Source organism: Myotis daubentonii, chromosome 2 (genome assembly GCF_963259705.1).
Source record: "Myotis daubentonii chromosome 2, mMyoDau2.1, whole genome shotgun sequence".
NCBI classification, from domain to species: Eukaryota; Metazoa; Chordata; class Mammalia; order Chiroptera; family Vespertilionidae; genus Myotis; species Myotis daubentonii.
This window is the reverse complement of record NC_081841.1, coordinates 157,841,767-157,856,575: the sequence shown is the minus strand read 5'-3', so window position 1 is coordinate 157,856,575 and position 14,809 is coordinate 157,841,767. Positions and strand designations below refer to the sequence as shown.

General features: G+C 40.6%; 1 protein-coding gene across 2 annotated transcripts in view; it reads left to right on the top strand.

Annotated features, from left to right (window-relative positions):
* Positions 1–14,809, top strand: part of DACH1 (dachshund family transcription factor 1) — a 446,835-nt gene that overhangs the window by 379,514 nt on the left and 52,512 nt on the right. For both annotated transcript variants that reach the window (XM_059684811.1, XM_059684810.1), the window contains one exon: positions 4,171–4,322. In XM_059684811.1, coding sequence (XP_059540794.1) covers positions 4,171–4,322 — 152 coding nt within the window. The remainder of the gene's footprint in view (positions 1–4,170; positions 4,323–14,809) is intronic.

The following is a 14,809-nucleotide window of genomic DNA, read 5'->3' as shown; positions in this document are numbered from 1 at the left end:
AAGAGAATTAGTAGTAGGGAATAATCATGAGAAGGTATCTTAGGGGCTACCACATGCCCAGAAAAAATAGTCCTCAAGTACCTGTCAAGTAAATTAAAATATTTATAAATTACTGCCCAACACTCTTCAAATAGAGACGCACCACATGCCCGCACTCCCTGGTGGCAGAGAAGGGAAGGGACAGGGATAGAGAGATAGAAACATGGATGACTCCTGCACTCCCCTAAGGGAATTGAGCCCACAACCCGGGCATGTACCCTGACTGGGAATCGAACCAGTGACCTCTTGACTCATGGGTCGATGCTCAACCACTGACCCACCCTGGCTGGGCATATTATTTAACTCTTTACAACTAAAACCATCTCACAGATTATGAAAATAGAAAGTGGACTCTTGATTAAATAATAGTAGTTTGTGTATGTGTTTCTTGCTCATTTTATACTGTGGAAGAGTATGCCCTTATACTTGTGAAATATGTAGTGAAGTCTTAAGGATTGAAAGGGGAAGATGGTTCCAACATATGTACACACAGAACAAGAAAGGGAGAGAGAAGACAGAAAGATTAAAAAGCAAATGTGAGAAAATGTAAACATTGGTTACTTGGGGTAAAAAGTTGAAGTAGTTTCCTAGGGCTCTTGTAACAAAAGGCCACAATCTTGGTGGCTTAAAGCAACATAAATTTATTTTCTCACAGTTCTGGAGGCCAGGAGTATAAACTCAAGGTGTCATCAAGGACAAGCTATCTCCAAGAGGCTATCAAAGAGAATCTATTCTTTTTCTCTTCTAGCTCTGGTGGCTGTGAGCATTTTGTGACTGGCTACAACATTCTGATCTCCCTCTCTGTCTTCTCTTTGCCTCCTCCTCGACTCTGTGAACCTGTCTCTCTCAAATCTCCCTCTGACTTTCTCTTTTAAAGAAAGATTGGAATTAGGGTGCATCCTAAAAGCAGGGTTATCTCTTTATCTCAAGAACCTTAACTTAGTTACATCTGTGAAACCCCAATTTACAAATAAGCTAGCATTACTAGGTTCCAGGGATTAGACAAGGACATGTATGTTGAGGGTCTACCATCCAACCAACCACAGGTCATAAAGGAATTCTTTGAACAAGTCTTGTAACTTTTCCATAAGTTTCACGTTATTTAGGAGCAAAATTTTAAAGAACGAATCAAATGCTATAATCAAAGATCATAATATCTGACATGCCAACTTTCTTTTAAAGATAAAACTCAAAAATATGCACAATATACAAAATTGGAATAATGTCCTTTGTGAATTTGTGCTTCAGCATCATTCATTGTTTGAAGTCTTTAGAGATTATGTGATGTCAAAACTCTCTTCCATGTTGTCTGGTCTCTCAAATTTTTGCTTTAATCTCCTGAGAACATTTAGGATATCAAAGGTCACTTTTATTTAAAAGGAAGAACCCTGTTCTCAATTTTACTCTTTGTAGGAAGACAAAATGAGACTTTCTATGATGCTAATTGCCACAAGATGACAACTTCTTCTAAGGTAGTAGGGTCTTGATACCCCCAAAATATTTTGTCTTATTTGTTTGATCTTTGATTAGTTTGTTTTCTTTTATATAATGTTTATTGATCTTAAGAATCACCCTTTAAAAAGATTTTTAAGCAGTCACTCACTCTTCCCTAAATTTGTTAGAGTTACAGTAACCCTATGTAATATCTCTATTATGTAAAATAATAAATGAATGAATTCAATCAAATAAGTTTATACCAAATAATAACCTACTCACATATAGCTGAAAGCATGAGAACCAAGATGAGCATTCAATTGAGCAACTGTAGAAAAAAACATGAAACATATGTATGCACCATTTTAATCTTATACTGGGGAAAAATGAGTAGTAATGGGATAAGGATGGAAGACAAAATGCTTTGCTAACTTTAATAATTAGGTATTTAATGATTGGGATTGGTCATTCTAGAAAATACTTCTTGAGGCTTACAAATTGTGGGGGTTTTCAGTATTCTCTCTCCAGTATCTATCCCCAGCACAGTATTTATGTTAAGTAAACACTGGCTACATGAATGCATGTATCTTGAGTGATTTAATTAATTAATTCACACAACAAGCAAACATAGTCAAGGTTAAATGTTTTGAAGTTTAAATAATCGTGGGATGATGGAACTTCTAAATAAAGATGTGCATATGTGTGAGTGTGTGTGTACCCAAAGATACGATGCTTTTTTCTTGGACAGCCTTTAAGAAATGTGGAGTCACAGACTAAAGCTGAACACAGTCTCAGGTGCTCATCTGGTTCTATGCCTTTCTTCAGGAGACAAGCAATTATTATCCCCATGATCTATTAAGCCACATGTTCTTTAGCATGTGACAGCTAAGGTGATGCTGATCAAAAAATATTGCTCTTCATTCTTAAACAATTTCACATGCACAAAGATGGTTAACAAGCGCCTTTTCAGAGATATTGTGAGAAAACACTAGCAGCCTTGGTCTGGAGGAGTAATTTACGACAGCGAGGTAAATGGTGTCCAAGATCACCTTGATCACATTAGCCATGCCCTGCTGTCTTTCTTTAACCCTGTTGACAAGTGGAATAAAAAAAAGAAAATAAGAACCCAATGAATCCTACTTCAGCTGCTTACTCCGTTTCTTCCTCTGGTACCTGCTGCCTCAGATCATCTGTTAGTAAGTTAACAGAGGAGGGACTGGAAGGAGAAACAGCAGAGCAGTGAGTGAGTGAGTGAGTGAGGAGTGTGGTTAATAGAAGGCCTTGTGTTATTGTTCCTCTCCCCAAATTTTCCTCCCTTTTAGTTCATTAACTAGAATGTGGCAAGGTGAGGGAGATGAATTTAACTTGTTCTGACATTAGTTACAGAGAAGTGTAGCAGCTTCCATTGTACTTCGGCCCCAGAGAGAGTTAATTGGAAAACGTGTTGTGTGGTTAGGTGTTGTAATGAAAAATAAAGAAATGATTGAGAACAGTGGAATCAAATTATAAATATAAACGCAGGTGTGCTGAAGTTTCTAGCCACTTGCAAAATTGAGAAATACTATCAGGATGTATTAGAGCAAATACATTGCTCTAATTAATTTTCCTAGTGTGAAATAAAATATTTATAAAATTGAGAATTCTGCTGTGAATAAAATCTTCTCTGTGATATAATAAACTAAAATAAGCCATACTTTGTATCTATCTTAAATGAAACTGAACATATTTAACTAATAAAGAACTAAGTAAAAGGATTTCATTATAAGTAAAAATAATTTATAATGGGGCATTATTCTAAGTTGCTTAAAATAATGAAAGATATTAAACAAAGTAAAGACTGATTTATCTTAGAGGACTTTATATTTGGTTTTTAAAAATATTGTTATGAAAGCTGTATTATCTTACCCTTCTTTAGAACCCTTCTTCATGGAGGCTAGGTGGGTGAGAAGAGATCAGCCAGAGAAGTTGTATGCATATATGCATAACCATGGACACTGATAATAGGGTGGTGAAGGCCTAGGACTGGGGGTGGGCTAGAAGAGGTCAATGGGGGAAAAAGGGAGACATATGTAATACTTTCAACAATAAAAATTAAAAAAAGAAGAATTAGGCCTTTAGTTTTAATGATATTGAAAAATTCAGTTATAACTTAGAATGATTATATTTGATTCCAGTTTGTCTTTTCAGATGTGAAATAAAAAGTTTTATTTGTACAATATTTAGTAGATTTCTTAAGAATAGATTTGAACAAATCATTGACATAAAGGGTTAATTGAGAAAGAAACATACTAATATGCAAAGTATTTCTCTTATATGGCGCTCTAGAAAGATTCTATTGTCAATCCAAACAGAGCAAACTAAAATGAGATAATTGGGAAGGTGCCCATAAAGTCAGCCTGAATATATTATCACAACTATATATGAGATAATATTTGTTTTAAAAAGATTCTATGGCACTGTAAACTCAGTCTCATTAGAGACTGCATTTAAAAGGCTTATAAAGTTACTCATTAATGTTATCTTGTTGTATCTCCACAGCTTTTTCATTAAAGAAAATTCAGCAGAAAGCATTTTCTCCTGATAGCAGGAACCAATTTGCAATAAATGTTCTGGAAACCACTAGGGAAGCCATTACTGAGGTCTAATAAAAACAGACAAGCGTAACTTGTTCTATATTTTTGTTTCAATCACATACAGATGAGACCCCGCTTTCCACACCAACTGCAAGAGACAGCCTTGAGAAACTTTCTCTAACTGGGCATGGACAACCACTACCTCCCGGATTTCCGTCTCCTTTTCTGTTTCCTGATGGATTGTCTTCCATAGAGACCCTGCTGACTAACATACAGGTAGGCCTTTCTGCAACCTGCGAGAAAGGAACATGAAAACCCAGTTGCAGAGTTTACAAAGTCATACTTCTCCAGTTTAATCTACTCGTGAGTTTGGCTGAACCATGGTATTCAACTTTTTCCAGCAATTTAAGATTTTAAACTTGCTACACTAATCAAATTGGTTTAGAAATACACAGATATGTGTGTTGAGCCTTAAGAAACACTTACATGAAAATGACCTGGGTGTTTTAAAAATCACGTTGCCTAAATGTTCTCGTTATTGCTGACTAAGGGGAAAAATTTAAATGTTTAAGTTTGTCTGATTTACTAAATGGCGGCACACTAGTTCTAATAAATATTTAGTTATTTTTAAACTGTTGGACTTCCAGTGAGGAAATGATATGTTTAGTCACTTAAATACATCTAGTACGAAGGAATCCAAAAACATCTCTTCTTTCATAAGTAAGTTTGTTTCAGTTAATAGGGTTTCTTCAAAGAATAGACTTCAAAAAGCCATACAAAACTTTCCACGGATTTCCTATGTAGTCCTCAGGATGTATATTTTATGTACAGTACATTATGAATCAAAAATACTTGCAGTTAACAATAACATAGAGCATGGAGCCAAATAATAAGAGCGTGTGGGATAAAAGAAAGCACAATTTTCTTGCCCACACATGAAGTGATCATGTGGGCCCCAGATGGGGATTTTTGCCATCTATTTCTCCACATTTGGAGTAGCTAGTAGTATGAATGTGCTTGCAGATACTGTGCTGATAACATATTTTTTTTTTCAATTTTTACCTTAGCACTCCATCCTTGGTGATATTTTCCTGTACACATTTCCTACAGTATTAAACTTTCTCCCAGTAGAAATGTAATTAATTTTATTTACCTCTCCAAGGATATAACAGAAGGCCTTTAATGGAACATATCTTCTCATATATTAATCTGGCATTTTTAATACTAATGTAATTAGAGTCTCCAGAACTGTATTCAACTTTAAGGTTTTATATCTCAGTAATTGAAATAAATCATCAATCTGCCCAAATTTAATCAAGGCCAAATAGTTGATTATATTTTAAAGTAAACATAATACTTTTTCTAAATTTGACTTATAGTAATTTTGCTATGAGATAGATTTTTACAATTTCTCTCTTTTGTTAAATTAAATGCTTTCAGAAAATATCCCTCAACATTTTTGAATTTGCATTGTGACATTAGGGAACAATTCATTTTTTTTTAAATGTATACAACTCTATATGAAGCAAACAAACAAAAAAAAAGAAGGCATTTACTTAAAATCCTCCATCTAGTTGTATGTATTTTCACTAACTAAAACCTCTTTAACCAGGAAAGTGGTAATTTCATTTTAATTTTGGCAGAGAAAACATTTCTGTGTTTCTTCAGTGTAAAAGCAGCTTGCACACCTGGAGAGGGGGTTGCACGTGGCCTCCTCTGTTGTGTGGATACCACGTCTCTAGAAGAAATACTGTCAATTTGGAAATGTTCACCCATCCCAGCCCAGTGTTACCCGGATAAGAAATGTTATCTACATCACCTCAAACTATAACTATTTCTTTAAAAAGAAAGAGAGGAAAACACTAGTTTTACCATGTATACATTTAGACACTGTTTATTTTATAGAGGGCACCTCTAGATTGAATATACTCCTCTTTCTATGCTCAAGCCAGCCCCAAAGACATATTTTAGCAGGAGTTGATGATAGGATGATAGAGAAGGCAAGCTAAATGATTTCTAGTTCAAAATCATAGCAATCTGAGACTGATTATGTTAGAACTCCTACAATAAGAATACTGTATTATAAATAAATTATACATGTTGAATATAGTCTTACATATATGTAATGTGAATATAGATGTAGATAGTCTATATGTGTATATATATATATATATATATATATGTATGTATGTATTTAATATACATGCATAAAGGCATGCACAGGTGTGTGTATATATATCCTATCTAATAAAAGAGAAACATGGTAATTGGCGTATGACCGCTACCCTTCCCATTGGCTAATCAGCAAGATATGCAAATTAACTGCCAGCCAAGATGGCAGCCGGCAGCCAGGCAGCTGGAAACTAACATGAGGCTTCCTTGCTTCAGTGATGGCAGACTCCAATGATCCCCGCCTGCCTTACCGGCCTCTGAGCCTGCAGTTTGAAACATTGTAACAAATATAGAAGCTAAACAAAACCCCAGAAACCTGCTTTCAGCGAGCCGGGATCTCAGAGCTGGAGTTATACATTGTTTCGATTATAGAACCCAAACAAACCAGATACCTGCTTTCAGCAGCAGGGGCATCAGAGCTGGAGCCAGAGCTAAAGCTGGACCAGAATTTTAAAAAAAGAAAAAAAGTAACAGTTGGGAGCTTCAGCCCTCAGCCCCTCACCCAGACTGGCCAGGCACCCCAGTGGGGACCCCCACCCTGAAGGGTGTGTGACCAGCTGCAAACAGCCATTATCCCCTCACCCAGGCCAGGCACCCCAGTGGGGACCCCCACCCTGATCCAGGACACCCTTCAGGGCAAACCAGCCAGCCCAATCATGCACCAGGCCTCTATCCTATATAGTAAAAGGATAATATGACTCCCAGCACCGGGATCAGCGGAGCCGAGAGGCCTCCCGGCACTGGGATCAGCGTCACAGGGGGCAGCTCCCAAACCCCCTGATCGCCCTGCGGCTCTGTGTGTGACAGGGGGCAAGGCCACAACCTCCATATCCACCCTGCTCTGTTCGTGACAGGGGAAGGCGCCCCAACCTCCTGATCAGCCCTGCTCTGTGCCTGATACGGGGGAGCTCCCCAACCCCCTGATTGCCCTGCGGCTCTGTGTGTGACAGGGTGCGGCGCCCCAACCCGCCCCCCCCACAGGCCCTGCTCTGTGTGTGATGGGGTAGAGCCATAACCTCCTCATCGGCCCTGCCCTGAGTGTGACAGTGGCAGCACCTCAACCCCCTGATTGGCCCTGCTCTGTGGGTGACAGGGGGCGGTGCCCCAACTCCCCTATAGGCCCTACTCTGTGTGTGACAGGGGGGAGCTCCCCAACCCCCTGACGGGCCCTGCTCTGTGCGTGACAGGGGGGAGCTCCCCAACCCCTTTATTGCCCTGCGGCTCTGTGTGTGACAGGGTGGAGTGCCCCAACCCCCTGATCGGCCCCTGCTCTGTGTATGACAGGGGGCGGAGCCCCAACTCCCCTATAGGCCCTGCTCTGTGCGTGACAGGGGGGAGCTCCCCAACCCCCTGATCGGCCCTGCTCTGTGCGTGAAAGGGGGGAGCTCCCCAACCCCCCTGATGGACCCTGCTCTGTGCATGACAGGGTTTGGCGCCGCAACCTCCCCATCGACCCTGCCTTGAGTGTGACGGGGCGGTGCTCCAACCTCCCAATTGGCCCTACCCTGAGCGTGACTGAGGGTGGCATCGCAACCTCCCGATCTGCCCTGCTCTGTGCATGACAGGGGGCGGCGCCCCAACTCCCCAATCGGCCCTGCTCTGAGCCCGACCAGGGGCTGCACCTAGGGATTGGGCCTGCCCTCTGCCACCCGGGAGCATGTCTAAGCCTGCAGGGCGTTATCTCCTGAGGGGTCCCAGACTGCGAGAGGGCACAGGCCAGGCGGAGGGACCCCCCCTTCCCTCCGAGTGCACAAATTTTTGTGCACTGGGCCTCTAGTGTGTGTGTGTGTGTATGTGTATATATATATATATATACTAGGGGCCCGGTGCACGAAATTCGTGCACTGGGTGTGTGTGGGGGAGTGTCCCTCAGCCCAGCCTGCCCCCTCTCACATACTGGGAGCCCTCAGGCGTAGACCCCCATCACCCTCCGCTTGCCTGATCAGCCCCTTGCCCAGGCCTGACGCCTCCGCCAGAGGTGTCAGGCTTGGACAGGGGACCCCCATCTCCCCCTGATCACTGGCTCTGGCCCCCGCCCAGGCCTGAGGCCTCTGGCCCAGGAATCATGCCTGGGCAGGGGACCCCCATCTCCCTCTAATCGCTTGCTCCACCCCCTGCCCAAGCCTGATGCCTCTGACCCAGGCTTCAGACCTGGGCGAGGAGACTAGTATATCCCCCCAATCCCCGGCTCCACCCCCCGCCCAGGCCTGATGCCTTGGCCAGAGGAGTTGACCTTCATCACCCTCCGATCACCAATCACCGGATCGGCCCCTTGACCAGGCCTGAGGCCTCTGGCCTAGGCGTCCGGCCTGGGCAGCGGGGACCCGCAGCTGCAGCGGCCCCGCGATCATGGGCTCCGCTTTAGGCCCAGGCAAGGGACCCCTAGCTCCTGGGACTGCCAGCTTCGACCGTGCCCAGCTCCCATTGCTGGCTCCACCCCTACTTCCTGCTATCACTGGCCAGGGCGGCAAAGGCGTCTGATTCTCCGATCATGGCTGGGGGGCAGGGCAAAGGCGGCCCCAGGGCCGCCTTTGCCCTGCCCCCCAGCTCTTAGCTCCCCCCTGGGTTTCCGATCACTGTCAGTGGCAGGGGGCTTCTTCCTGCTTTCCCTTTCGCCTCCCTGCATTGTGCCTACATATGCAAATTAACCGCCATCTTGTTGGCAGTTAACTGCCAATCTTAGTTGGCAGTTAACTGCCAATCATAGTTGGCAGTTAATTTGCATATAGCCCTGATTAGCCAATGAAAAGGGTATCGTCGTACGCCAATTACCATTTTTCTCTTTTATTAGATAGGATATGCAAATACACACACAAAATACAAAATACATAGGTACATGTACACATATACACACATACATACACACTTCATTAATGATTAGTAATGGTTTTACAGAAGGTCATGGATGATAGTTCTTTTAATATTGCCACATTTATTGAGGTATAGTAATATCCTTAGAGTGATATAGAATGTTTAAACAGTCATGATCCTGGCTTAATGGACATACAGTATAAATGTGTTTGCTGTCCAAATTCTAGTTTTGGTAATTACATTCTGCCTACCTCAATTTCCTCTGCAATTCAATTACATGCAGCGTGTTCTCTGCTTTCTATTTCAAGACAGTAACCTTTTTGGTAAGTTTAAAGCTCCCTATTTCCTTTGGAGGTATTTTATCAGGATAGCAATGAAAAAGAATTGAGTTGAAAATGTTTAATTTTTCAAATCATACAATTTCATATCTAAAATTAAAGATTCATTATGCATATCTGCTATTGTAATTAAACCCAGGTTATACTTAAATTTAATGTACATGAACTCTGTTTTTTCTTAGAATTAATGACCAAAAAACCCTTCAAAATAATATGTTTAAGGAGTAATTGTTCTAATATCCAATAATTTAATTTTTGATATTCTATAATTTAATAATTCTCAGTTTTAAAATTTATAATGGATACTACAGATGTTTCTTTCATGACATGTTATAAAAATTGAATTTCTATAAATATTATTTTTTGTGCTTTAAAAGAGGACCTGTAGAATAATACTATATATTAGTATATTAATATTTTTAATATATTATATATAGTATAAAAAACACTATATCTATATTTTTGGTACCAGAGTTTACCAACTCTGTCTTGAAACTTGCGTTTTTTGGAAATTAAAAGTAATAATGGATAAAGATGTCTACAATAAAAGATAGTAATTTCAATTTAGTGAGAGGTATGATACATGCTAGATTTTGCTTTTTGGGGTTTTTTAAATTTTTATTTTATATGAAAATTTGTTTGTGTTTTTTAAATGTGGGCAGTCTTTCATATGGCTTTATCAAAATATGTCTAAAGAGAACTCCCTGTGAAATTTCAGGTGAGGAAACTAGAAATTTAGTGTCAACTTACTAGATGTGACACCTTCAAACATTAATTCATTTGAACACATTCAAAGGAGAATTTTACCAAGTATTTTTAGTCTGAGCTTTCATGTAATAATCATAGCTAGGATCTATTAATGCATAGACTTGGAAATAACTAATATACATTCATTACCTTATTAAAGTAATTATTTAAAGTAACTGATAAATGTTAAAATACGAATAGGTAAATAAGTAAAAAGTAGGAATATAAAAAAAAAAGTTGGGAATACAAAATTTAGTTAGAGATGAGGTTGGCATTGAAATATATGCCATAAGGGAATATATGACAGAAGTTTGGTTCACTATAGTTTTTCCATATGGAAGAATTAAACAAAGAAGAAAGACCTAAAAATAATGTTAAAACCCCAATATATGGTTGTCCCAGATTGATTCACTATGGATTCATAGATACACATAATCCAACTGTGGTATTTACGAAGTATGCTCTACTTCTTGTTTGAGGTAAAAGAAATGAAAAAAATTGTCTTAGTACTAAGACCGAACTACTCCAATCTCCCAGTCTTTACATTTTGATAACATGTATGTATATTTCATACATTTTAAGAAATTAACTTCTTTCATTTCCATTGTTAATACATAATTGTAATTATAATAGGGTTAGACAAAATAATTAGGAGGAAACTTTTCAAAAAGAGAAAACAACAAAATAGAACATTGGCTTCAAAATATGGGTAGGTTGAGATCAGATATGTTGTTCTTACACTATATATTTTTCTCTTTAATCATAAGTATGCACTATATCTTTTCCCTTTTATTTCCATTACCATTTTATAAAAAGAGATAATAAAAAAATACCAGTAAAATGTATCCAATATTCTAAAGATGGTTTACTATGATGAAGAGAATAGCATAAATCTCTTAAAAATCTGGAGTATGTATCATATTTACTATTTTTTATCATACTCTACTATAATACTCTTTCACTTCTGACATTTCTGGTCATCAAAAGTGTCTGGTAGTTTATTCCACACCAAGCAATTCTGCAACAATAGCTGGATGCCCCACATTTTAATTCAATTCTGACACCACATACCTGGATAACCAATTCCACAAGACTGCCTTTGCCCCCACTTCATATGCCAATTGCAAAGTTAGGTTGTAAATTGTGCTTCTGACCAACTGACCCACTCCTCATGTTCCTCACTAGCACAACTCACTTACTAGTCCTATATAATAAAAGCCTAATATGCTAAGTGTCCGGTCATCCAGTGACCAGTCAACTATTCAACCAATCAAAGCATAATATGCTAATGATATGCTAAAGTTGCTCAACTGCTTGCTATGATGTGCACTGACCACCAGGGTAGGTTAGCTTGCTGCTGGGGTCTGGCTGATTGGGACTGAGTAAGATGGGCCAGACATGCCCTGGATTCATCCTGTGGTCCCTCCCCAGCTGGCCAACTTCCCATGTCTCTCCCTGGCAAGCCCTGATTGGCCCCAATTGGGACTGGACAAGACAGGATGGGACACACCCTGGAGCCCTCCTGCAGTCCCTCTCTAGCCCTGATTGTGCACTGGTGGGGCTCCTTGGCTGGCCTGTGCCCTCTTGCAATCCGGGACACCTAGGGGGATGTCAGAGAGCCAGTTTTGATCGATCCTGCAGGCCACTCCCCGCGGGAGGGTGCCAGACACAGGGATCATGGTTGGTGAGTGCTGCTGTGCCAGTGCAAACCTCTTTAGCACTCACTTCACCCGATCAGGACTGATTGGGCACAAGCCCAAGGCAGGCGCAGTGGGGCCACGGTGAGTGGGAACGGCAGGTAGGAATTGCAGGCGGTGTTGGACTGTGGGTTTGGGCCTGATCCCTGCAGTCCACCCCAAGGGACCCCACACGAACACGAATTCGTGCACCAGGCCTCTAGTTTATTATAAAAGGATATTATTCAGGAACAGCCATATGCAAGTGATACATGGGGCAAGATATATGAGAAGAAGATCAGAGCTTCCATGACCTTTCTGAGTACACCACACACCCAGCATTTTCACTTATTGACCAACCAAGATGTTCTCACTTTTGAGATTTTATGGAGGTTTCACTTCCTATGAAAAATTGATTAAATCATTCATCACAGGTGACTAATTCACCCTCTAGCCCATCTGCTCTCCCTGGAGATCAGAAGGGTGAGGCTGAAAGCACCAACCCTCTAATCAAAGGGTGGGCTCCCCTCACATCCAGTTTCTATTTTTAGGGACTTTCCAAGAGTGATTTTATTAACATAAACTCTGGTGTACTCAAAAGAGGCTTATTATGAATAACAAGACACTCAGTTTACTTTTATTGCTCTTATCACTTAGAAAATTCCATCCAAAGTAGGATTTCAGTGCCAGGATCAGCATAAGCACAGGATCAGCATATATATATATATATATATATATATATATATATATATATATATATATATATATAATTTTACTATATATATACATACAATATTATATACTATATATACTATATATATATACTATTATATATATATAATTATATACTATAATATATATATATATATATATATATATATATATATATATATATATACACACTAGAGGCACAGTGCACAAAATTTGTGCACTCGGGGGGGGGGGGTCTACTCAGCCCAGTCTGTGCCCTCTCGCAGTCTGGGACCCCTCAGGGGATGACCACCTGCTAGCTTAGGCCTGCTCCCCAGGGGATTGGGCCTAAGCTGGCAATCAGACATCCCTCTGGCAGCCTGGCAGCCCTCGGGGGATGTCCACTTGCCAGTGGGAAGCAGACCTAAGCTGCAGTTGGACATCCTTAGTGCTGCTGAGGAGGCGAAAGAGGCTCCCACCACCACCGCTGTACTGGCAGCCATCAGCCTAGCTTGTGGCTGAGCAGATCTCTCCCATGTGGGAGCACACTGACCACCAGGGGAAAGCTCCTGCATTGAGTGTCTACCCCCTGGTGGTCAGTGTGTGTCGTAGTGACCAGTCATTCCCAGTCTCTCTGCTGTTTGCAGCTGGTCACCACTAGGGTGCCTGGCCAGCCTGGATGAGGGACTGATGGCTGTTTTCAGGCTGGCCACACCCCTTTTAGGGTGGGGGTCCCCACTGAGGTGCCTGGCCATTCTGGGTGAGGGGCTGAGGGCCATTTTCAGGCTGGCCTGCGACTGAAGGTCCCAGTCTCTCCTTTTTTCTTTTTTTTTCTTTGTTATTCTGGGATTTATTTACCTTCTATAATTGAAACTTTGTTGCCGTCACTGGAGCTGAGCTTGCTCCAGCTCCGTGGCCATGGCTGGCTGAAAGCAGGTATCTGGGGTTTGTTTAGCTTCTATAATTTAAACTTTGTTGCTTTCAGTGTAGCTTAGAGCAGGCTGCGGCAGGCTGGAAACCTTGGCTTCCTCCATCACTGGAGCAAGCAAGCCTCGTGCTCGCTTCAGCTGTGTGGCTGCCGGCCGCCATCTTGGTTGGGTTAATTTGCATATCTTGCTGATTAGCCAATGGGAGGATGGGAGGTGTAGCAAAGGTATGGTTAATTACCATGTTTGTCTATTATTAGATAGGATAAATTTACTATATATATACATAGAAATATATATATATATGTGTGTGTGTGTGTGTGTGTGTGTGTATAATCACTATATCACAGTCAGTCTCTTGCTGATTATATACAATATTAGATGAATCTTTTGTTGTTATTTTTAATCCTCACCTGAGGATATTTTTTCCATTGATTTTTAGATAGAGTGGAAGGGAGGTGGGATGGAGAGGTAAAGAAAGAGAGAGAGAAACACATTTATTAGTTACCTCCTACATGTGCCCCCCAACTGGGGCCAGGTTTCTGACCTACAACCCAGATATGTGCTCTTGACTGGGAATTAAACCTGAGATCCTTTGTTGTACAGGTTGATGTTCTAACCATTGAGCACATTGGCCAGGGCTACATGAATCTTCTTTATAACCTTACACAGTGGATTTTGTTGCTATTCCCATTCTACAGATGAGAAAATGGAGGCAGATAAACCATTTGACCAAGATCACTCAATGGTGGTGATATCTCAACTTAAACAATGGCTGATTAATTGCAAAGCCATGCAGATCATATTATGGTTTATATCTGGAAGTGCTTTTGATGTAGCGTCCATCATTGATCCACTTTGGAGCATAGTAACCATAACATTAAACCAAGTATAGCTGTATATTTTGTTACAAGAACTTCCGTGAATAAATGAATCAGTCGTTACTCTTTTAATCATAATTTTTCTGTCTACATAAGCTCTTGATTTAAAGAGACGTTATTCCTTCCCATCCCAGTAAGAAACATGAAAAGGAATGATTAAGGTTAAATAAGCTGGGGAGTTCTGAGCTTAGCGAATTTATTAATTTGGGAACTTGGACAAGTCACCTGATCCTCCTGGGCCTGGGTTTTCTCATATGTAAGAGGTTTTAGTTAAAATGGGTGATTGCTAGAAACCCCAACTAGGTTATTTGCTCTCATTAGAAGATGTAACACATTATTGAGCACAAATTTTGCCAGAGGAGTTTCACCTGACACTCAAGAAACCTTACTTATCATCCAATTCTGAAACACAGTAGTCTAAAAAACAAACATCGACCAAGTAAACTTTTTTTTTCTAGGATCTAATTAATATATTAAGTAATGTTTCTTTCATATAAGTATCACTGTGGATACTCTTATACA